General features: G+C 30.8%; 1 protein-coding gene across 1 annotated transcript; it reads left to right on the forward strand.

Moving 5' to 3' along the window:
• The first annotated feature begins 5,402 nt into the window (after positions 1 to 5,402).
• Positions 5,403 to 8,126, forward strand: LOC100784609 (organelle RRM domain-containing protein 2, mitochondrial). The gene is made up of 4 exons (XM_003527259.5): positions 5,403 to 5,657; positions 6,754 to 6,822; positions 6,950 to 7,056; positions 7,679 to 8,126. Exons 1-4 carry the CDS (start codon positions 5,495 to 5,497, stop codon positions 7,775 to 7,777), a joined length of 438 nt encoding a protein of 145 aa, XP_003527307.1. The 5' UTR covers positions 5,403 to 5,494; the 3' UTR covers positions 7,778 to 8,126.
• The last annotated feature ends 1,965 nt before the right edge of the window (positions 8,127 to 10,091 follow it).

The following is a 10,091-nucleotide window of genomic DNA, read 5'->3' on the forward strand; positions in this document are numbered from 1 at the left end:
TATACTTCTCCACTGAATTAGGTAATAATTATCTTCTTTTTTTCTTGTGGTCAAGTTGAACTTGTGTGTCTCTCACTCTAATCCATTTCTGTTCAGTGTTCACGCAAAGGTATGTGATTCACCCTGGCACAAGTAAATTCAAAGAAAAAACTTAATTAAGCCCAGTTTATCACATTATTTATTAAACACTCAAATCCTTATTTGACACGTGTAGAAGCATTCTTAAAATAGATTAATCTTTGTCATAATTATTACAATTCTATACAAGTTAAATAATCATTTGAGCGTTTGTGTCACGTTTTATGATGTACTATGCACCAATTGGAATCTTTTATTTCTCGTTTGGAATGGTTCGTAAAAGTACTGCCAAATATGGTCACGGTGTGGCATAAAAAATTAAATGTATTTTTTTTTATTATTACAATTTGAATTATATGCATATATTATTTTCAAACATGAAAATAACTCCCCCGCTTAATTTGTAGTTTATTTTTTCATATTCTGTCCTAAATCCAAATTAAAAAGAATCAGTGTTTATGAACGCAAATTCTTGTCAATTGAAGAGAGCAACACAATTGTCGTAAGAGAGACCAATTACATCACAGACAACGACAAATCACACCGTTTCATTTATTTATACTTTTCTCTAACATGTTTTTTTTAAATTTGCCTACCACGCCAAAATATGTCCTAATTAGTGGCACTCCCAATTCTAAACCAAAATTAGTGCTAATATAATGATAATGACAAGTTTTGTCAACAAAAAAAATATAATGACAAGTTTGCGAAATATAGTTTTTTGGGGATCATACTTGTGCAATAATTGTTTGGGGTTGCCAGATTAGAAAGATAATGGGTTGGTTTGTATAAAATTAAAAATAAATAAATATTTCTCTAATAAATAGAAAATAATTTTTAAGTAGAAATAACTTAAGACAAACATAATAAGAAAATAGAAAACTATTTATTTTATTAAAATAGTTTTTTTTTTAAAATAAATTTATACAAACTCATGTAATGTTAAGCTTGGGGTCATATTAAATAATTCTCATTTTTGAAAAACTTTACATGTAAATAAGTTCAATCTTTTGGGAGGAGCCAAGCCAACATCAATTAGATTCCCTGATTTTATTATGTTTTATACACAGATTGCAAATAAAAAATTCATTACGTGGAATGCGCATAATGATTAGCTGAACATAGACGTGCCAAACCTATTTTATACAATAAAGAAATTTTAAGATAAGAATAACAATTGGACATTTAGTTTGGCAACTTTGTGATAAACTTAACAACCTAATTTGTCATCCCACTTTTGTCCAAGAGAACCGAAGAACTTGGGTTGTTCAAAGTCCAAACTATCTTCAAAGACATGAGTGTTTTGGATAAAGTTTTGGAGTGTTCTGAGTCTGCCACAACCTCACCCAATAATTTAACTTAAAAGATTAGACCCCGTGGAATCGGTTCGACCATGAAGTTGATTATATTGATAATTTAATCATAAATTTAACTGACTTATAGTTTGTTTGTTTAAGATTTAAAAAAAAAACTATTTTCTTTCCCATTTATAAATTGGAATATATAGACTTTTCACTTTCCCATTCACTTTATTAGACATTTTCAATATTATCTTCTTTCTTTCTTTTAAATTTGTATTTCACACATTACTTCTACAATTAGTAAAATAAATCCCTCTCGACCATCTCAACATCCCTCTTTTTATTTATTTATACACCTAATCATTTTAGCCACTTATTTTTTTTATTATATTGTCTTTTATCTTTGTATTTTACTGATAATATCTTTAAATAATATATCAAAAATTATTTTTTTAAAAGAAATTATCAGTATTTAAAAATAAGTTTATATTATAATTCAAATTATTTATTATAAATTCAAAACATGATTTATATATTCAATTGAATGGATCCACAATGGGGATGATAACGAGTACTCGTAGATACAGGTAACAGATTTACCTTTGCAGGCACAGATGTTTTTGTCATCCTATTCACAAGTCTCAAAAGTCAAAATGATTGGCAATTCAGCTTTGTAAACATTACATTGCACATTTGCACTGTATTAGGTGACGTTGATTGATTATTTATCACTCTATCACCTAAATAGTTTGCATCCTTAGGACAAAATAAATCATCAAAACAAAAATCAGAATTGAAATACCAAAATTCTCATAGTAGTAAATCAGAATATAGTCTATTTTGGTGGAAGAAAAGTTAGCATAAAACAAAGATGGCGATTTAATTTGGGACCTGCATTAGATCAGCTCCATCTGTGGGATGTGATGCTTTTAATTTTAAGATTGTTTTGGAGAGTTGGAGTTGCGGTTTTAGCTGCTGCTTTCCTCTGACTGAAAAGGAATAGTTAAACATACGTGTCTAAGCTTGAATGGGAGAGTAGTATTCATTTAAGAATCCGTACAAACATTTTTACTACTAAAATTGGAGGTCCATTTCTCTCCATTAAGTGGAAGTTCCACTAGAAAAGAGAAAGACTCAAGGATATCTCCTAAAGTTGTGTATATAAAAATTGTTATTAGAAGTAGTGTACTGATACAAAAAATTTATTAATTTTGTCGAATATTAATTTATATCCGTCACTTTTAGTAGAATCATCTGTTTGATTATTTAATTATATTTTTTTTATTCATAAGACTTGAACTAAAATTTTACTTAAAAATATTAAATTTAGCAGCACTCAAATCAACCGTTAGAGATTGTTTGAGTTCTAGTTGAAATTATGATGACATGCATTCTTATGGACATTTAACTGACTAATGCAAATGATAGCCTTTGGATCCGTTGGCATACTTAATTTTGGGAGGTGCAAACATTTAATCACACATGCAGGTAATAGTAGTCTTTTGTAATTAATCGTATTCAAGAAAATATTAATTTTACTCACATTTCAATAAGAATATTGAAAAATCAAGAGTTCATCTTGAAAAAGAAATAAGTAGTGATTGCATGTTTGAAAGTCCAATGAAATTAAATCCTAATATTTTCATTCTGCTGAATTAGATCATGTTTTTGCACACATCAAGTATTCGATAAAATTCCAAAATCCAATTTTGTTTTTTACTTTTTCTTATTTATTTTTTATGCAATTGTCTTTTAATTTTGATTTCTTAATTACTCAATTCTCGTAGTCTATAACTTTACTATTAATTATCCAATTATTGAACAAAAGTCCCTATAGAGATGATATTTTACTTTTCACTATGTTACTTGGAGAATTTGATATTTTTGCCAAAATCCCAACAAGTTTTATCCATCTTGAGCGTCTTTGCATCTTTATTGTTTATTGTTTAGGAGATGCTTGAGCGTGGAGTGTTTTGTATAAACAATCACTTTAGACCCCACCAAGTTATTTCAAAAGAGAAGGTCCTGATCTAAAGTTTGGAGGATATGAGCTCAAATTAAGGCCTCCTTCAAACTGCAAAATGCACTCAATCTAGAAGAGTCAAAGTTAAATTGTATATCTTTCACTAGCAAATTAGACAATGGCTTAGAGGTTTCTGAGAAATCTCTAATGAAGCACTGGTAGAAGCTGACACGTCCAAGGAAAACTCCTAACAACTTTCAAATTTATAGATGGAGGCAAAATTTGAATGACTTCCATTTTAGCATGGTCCACCTCAATGACTTTGGAAGACTAGGTGCCTAAGTACAATCCATTTTCTTATACCATGAAATGATATTTCTCCCAGTTAAACACTAGATTCACCTCTGCATATCTTTGTAAAATTTTAGGCAAATTGAGGAAATATTTATCAAAGTTTGTGCCATAAACACAAAAGTCATCCATGAACACCTCCATCAAAGTTAATTATATAAAATAATTATTGTTCTAATCTTGAATTGTATTATCTAATCCACACAAATGCTTTAACAAAATGTTTATTTTAACCATGCATCATTTGCTATGTGTTTAAGTTTGTTAGGACACTGCTTTTAAGATTATACTTATGTTTTCAAAAAAATTGCTGTGATGAGCTCAAAAGTTTCATTATGACAATCTCAAACCAATCAATCCTTAGAAGTTATATCTTTATCCATATACTTAATTTAAAATTGTTTTAAAGTATCAGTGGATTATCATTAAACTGTATTTCTTATGAATTTTAATTATATTATAATTTTAATACTAAAATAAAATTATTTATTATAAATTTTAATTATATAAAAATAAATATTTATCTTATACATTACTAAAACTAAAATACTAGTTAACTAAAGTTAGAATCACAAAACAAGTTTAACTTAACTCTAAACAAACTCATCCATCTTTCAAGTCAAACAAAATCATTTTAGCTAAAATAAGAGTTTAATACATATGTACTAATAATTTTATATTGTCATCCAATCATAATTTAACTTTTGAATTATTTTAAAATAATTATTTTAAAATTTAACAGACTTATTATACATGATATATTGTGATCGGATGATTATATGTAAAAAGATTTACACTTTCGGTGCATAACACTTTTTTTTTTCTTAATTAAAATATATATTTGAACTTAGACATTATTAGCTTAATTCATGCACTTCATTAAATTACTTACGATCCATTTTAGGGTTTACTTTGCTATCTATTTTCAATTGAAAAATATATAAACTCATATTGAAACTATCAATATGTCATTGATTTGTGTAGAATTAGACTTAAATAGTTTAAACAAAGGTTTTGAATTTGAACCTTGTAGATAAATAAAAATGTTGGAAGAGAGAAAATCTCTCAAGGTGACTAATCAAGTTCTCTAAGTAATTAATCATCAACAAAGTCAAGATTATATCAATAACATAGTAATAATAATATAAAAATAATCAATCCGTACCTAAATATAAGACATTGTTTTGAAATTTCCTTGATCCTTTTTATAACATTTTTTCTCACTTTTCCTCGTATTTTTTTACCCTTAATTATTTATTCATAAATAGTAATTTCTATAAAATTTCTCTTTCTCTTTTTTTTTGTAAGGATATGAGAATTGAAGAATTTAGTTTCAAAGATTAAAACTCCACTACTATTAGTCTCTCCATACATTAATTATTTAGGGGGAAAATAATTAAGTAGAAAAGTAATATAGTTAGTTGCAATAATTTCAATGATAATTTTAAAAAAATATTATAATTATAGATAAATTTAATGCTATTAATTAAATTAATTATTTTTAATATGTACAAATCAGTTATAAACGTTTATAATTAGGAATAAAGATAGGAAAAACTAAAAACTGATACCAAAACTCTTAAACCCAAAAAAACCCAAACCCAAAGATCCACAGTTGCTAAACTTGGTACCAACACACCAAAGCCCATCTGAGTAATTTCATTTTTGCCAGTTTTTCTTATAAATAATATAAATTTTTCTTATAAAATAAAACCCCAGGGGCTCCACTTAGTTGTTCCTCTCTGGCCTCTTTTCTTTCTACTTCTCATCAGGGTTTTACTTTTAGCTTAAACCCGCGGCCATGGCGACGAGAGCAGCAGTGGCGGCGCCGCGCGTTTTGCGGCGGTTTTTCTGCACAAACTCAGCCTCTTCTTCTTTCCCCTTCGTTTCTACGCTGCCTCCCGGTGCCACCCCCGCCCCAACCCGACCCACGGCGGAGCCCAACACCAACCTCTTCGTCTCTGGTCTCTCTCTCTCGATTTTCTTTCACTGTTAATCAAATTATATTAGTTTTATTTATTTACTATCGTTGTTGTTGGCAATAGAAAGTTTTAGACTTGTTGTCGTTTGATACTGTATACTTAGTATAATTAGGTGTTATTATGAATTGTGAGTTGAATGTGTGCGTTTTGATGTAGCTGTGAGTTTTTTAGGTTTTGACGAGGTTAAGGTTTTGAGCAGATTTTCTCGTTTAACTTTGATTGCCTACTCTAGATTGTATCTTTTGCTATACTGACAACTTAACTTAAACAGCTTAAGTTTTTGTTTTTCTTTACACATGATTCTCTTTTTTCTTTATAAGTTAGTTTTTAGAAGCTATAGAATAGGTGAGATGTATCAATCTGCTAAATGCAATTTTTGTTATTAATTTTTAAGCACTGAATAAATGAATTGACCTTGGAAAGAGCTTTTTCCAACTCTGTTGGTGAAGTAGAGGGTTTGGTGGTTGGAATAAAGAGTGAGAAACTGAAGGAATAACTAACTAGAAAAAACACTGTAAGAGTTGAAAGATGAAACTCTTCTATCTGAATTGGTTTAGAGACCAATAGGGGTAAGTAGAAGAAACTAAAGGGGCTGTAAAGTGTAAATTGTATAATAGATGAGTTGGTGTAGAGACTGGAGAGATGATATATGCTGGAGAAAGCCTCTACAGAAAGGAAAACTCCTAAATCACTGCCCAAATTTATGCTCAGAACATGATCAGTACCATCAACCAACCTAAATCAAAAAAACATATTCCTTAAAAACAAACTCTCAGGGCCAGAATGAGTTGCATTGATTGGTTGCTGATTTGCTTTGCTGGCATCCTAGCCATTTTGCTTTAATCCACACTTGCTCTAATTGTTTGGTTTGCTGACACAAGAAACAGTAAATCACTGTAAATGTAAAGCCACCAAGATATTGCTTTTAAGTTTTGATGCTCCAAATTTCCAGGACTGAATGCCCCACAAATTGTGATAGTTAAAAGCCTTTTTCCCATGCAATTGGCTAACTCCTTGTCACTTGTATTATGTAGTTGACTATGTTGATTTTTGATGTATCATTGTATCTTACTTTTAGGTCTTAGTAAACGTACTAATACAGAAAGGCTTCGAGAGGAGTTTGCAAAGTTCGGTGAAGTTGTTCATGGTTTGTTCTCCATGTCTAAGCATATTTTAACATTGAAATTGTTCATCTATTTATATTTTTACACTTTGTCGTGATATATTGAAAAATTGAAAATATACTCTGAAACACAACTGTTTGCTTTTTTCAGCGAGGGTGGTAACTGATCGAGTCTCAGGTTACTCTAAGGGGTTTGGTTTTGTTCAATATGCTACAATAGAAGATGCTGCAAAGGGCATTGAAGGCATGGATGGCAAGGTAATCTAAATTAAACCTTAAAGCTTACACCTAATGTGGAGACATGGAAATCTCTTTCAGAATATTGTTTGTCTTGGATTAGTGTCTGATTGTGTATATTCATTCAAAGACTTCAGTATGACAAACTGAGATAATTATGCATTAAATACCAATGCTGCAGCATAGGTGCACATTAGAAGATGAAAAATATTGGTGTAAATATTTTAAAAATAATTCCCAGGAATCTAACATTCCTAGGAATCGTTTCTTTAACTAAGTTCACCACTGAAACTTTCCTATGGGAGGGGGTGGGAATCTAAGATTCCTTGAAGGGGAAAGTTTTTTATTAACTATGTGTCTCATTCCCGGGAATATCTTGCACAGCATATCTATGACATTCTTACGAAACATAAATCCCAGGAAACATGATTCTCCGGGACGAAAGAATATTACGTGTACCAAGTTTAGAATATCTGCTTTTTAACCACCCCAAACCTTGTCTGGATTTCAAAGTTGGCATAAATATGCATAGTTTGATATATCAACTCTGATGTTGTGTGGTTACTTTATGCTTTGGCTTTTCTTACCAACTTTCTGTGGCTATTCCTGTAATGCTGACTGTTATTTCCCCAATGCAATGCAGTTTTTGGACGGTTGGGTTATATTTGCAGAGTATGCGAGACCAAGACCACCACCAGGCCAACCTCTAAATAGCAACAGTTCTCAGTATGGCCGGCAGTGATTCCTGTTATTTATCTAAAACATTCTTATGCCCATTGAACTGGTTGTCTCAATTAGCAATTGCAATTCAAAAAGTATTATTTATTAGGGCATGGATGCTCGGGTGATCTTTAATTATCTATAGAAGTTCTAGATTATTGTAATGGAAGGATAACTTATGACATTGTTGTAATGCAAGATTTCTCGTTGATAGTCTTGCATATTTTGTGGTTATGGTTACTCCAAAGTAGCTTCCTGTTTGTACTTAAGTATAGATTGATGCCAATGTCTGGACACGATGGGGTTATCTGGTCTGATAATCCCTTACCCTTATACTTGAAACGAGATAAAAATGATTATTGTCTACGATATATGAACATGTTATCATATACTTTTCTGGGAGTTTATTTGTGTTGTGTGTTTATGCTTTCTGCAAAACAGTTGCATATCCACCATATTGATACTTGAGATGTTTTTATTTAGTTCCTGCACTTGATTGTTGCTGAATATTAACGGTTACCATGGCGAGTCTTGCTCAATTACGCGCACAACATTTGATAGGTGCTAGGTTGTTAGCCGTAGGTGTGCACGCAATTTTCTCAACACAAATGGGTTTTTTAGTCTACTTTTAGTAAGAACCATGAACACTAAAATTGTATGCTAGACAGACGCAGCAACATCAGAGTTGAAATGTAGGCATGTCTTACACAACTATAGAAACCATTTTTAAGGGTAATTACAAAAATATATTTTCTTTTTTGTTTTTAAAGTTTTATATAGGAAACAACTTGTGAGAAAATTACTAATGCCTTCCTAGTTTCCCCAAACTATAAATACGGCAATTTTATTCGGAGCCTTGTAATTATACGAGCCCCAAGATTTGTTCTTATTCTAACTTCAGATGGATCAAATCACCCTCCAACGAACTTGTGTCTACTATTGTTCTCACCACATCCTTTTGAACTTCTTCCGTAGAGATTGCATAGAAAACCTAATAGTACCTGTCTTAAGGATGTTACCTTATAGGAGGCACTTCAGTATCACAAAAAATGAACAGAACCTAACCCAACAATGAGTGTTGATGTTATTGAGGCAACAAACTAAGTGAGGAAGATCAAAATTGAAACTGTGAAGGTGATCAACATGTGAGAAAATACAAATATTTGATGTAAATAGACCAAGAAAACACAATATGAAAAAAGACAGCAAGAACTACCTTTATCTGATCAAATATTAGAACTGAAACTAAGACGCTAGGAAGAATACGGATGAGAAACATAAGAGGAACATAATCAAACTAAAGCAGAAGCAAAGAGGACGAAAGAAAACACATAGCAAAAGGAAGTTAGAAAACCAAAATCAACTTAAAAAAGTTGAGAAGAAAATCTCCCATAGGTTCAAAATGAAAAGTCATAATCTTTCCTTATTACCTTAGGCATCCAATTTTTTCTTACAAGCTTATGTTACAGATTGCAAATTTTGCCTACAAGCAGCATTATTGCAAGCACTGAACCCATTTTATAGAATCGTTTAACAAATTGTATAGAGGAAGTTAGACTAAGAGAGGAATTGGAGGAAGAAGTTCCACAACTTAATAGAAAGTATGCTAATGCAACATTGATTAAAGATAATAACGTGAAAGAACTAACTATGCATGGAAAACCCAATCAATCAAAGGAATGCAACGGAGGAAGACATCAATTAATGCCCTAAACTAGAATGAAACCTAAGAGTTCGTGCCACAACACAACCTTCTAGAGTACAACCATTTCCCGTAAACGAGTAAATGAGGCGAAGAATCATCTTGATGGATTGGTGGAGAGTACAAATTGTTTAGTGATTGGAGAAATTTCACAGAAGTATGAACAAGATTATCTCATTATGACGAGACAAAGACTAGTTTGTTTAAATTTATTTTTTTAAAATAAGTATTTCTTAAATAAAATGAATAATTTTTTTATGTATTTTTTCTAAATTTAAATAAATAATTTTATACATTTTTAAAGAAATAAATTCTATCTTTTTTTTAAAAATACTTATATAATTTTTTTTTTGAGTTTAAACAAACTGAGTCTTGGTTGAATGATTAAAATAAGTGTTGTATTGTTGTTTCTAGCATTTGCAACTAGCAATAAGCAGAGGCTCTGGGCAGATGGATGTGTACAAAAAACATTTTTACATGGTGAGCTAGGCTGAAAAATATATATATGGAGCAACTAAGGAGTTTTGAAAGCAAGACTCACTAGAGTTGTGTGTGCAAGTCAAAGAAATTCTTGTACCATTTGAAGCGCACACCAAAAACATGGTATGAGATTTGAGATAGATTGCAGTGTGGA

This window comes from Glycine max, chromosome 6 (assembly GCF_000004515.6).
Source record: "Glycine max cultivar Williams 82 chromosome 6, Glycine_max_v4.0, whole genome shotgun sequence".
Taxonomy (NCBI): Eukaryota; Viridiplantae; Streptophyta; class Magnoliopsida; order Fabales; family Fabaceae; genus Glycine; species Glycine max.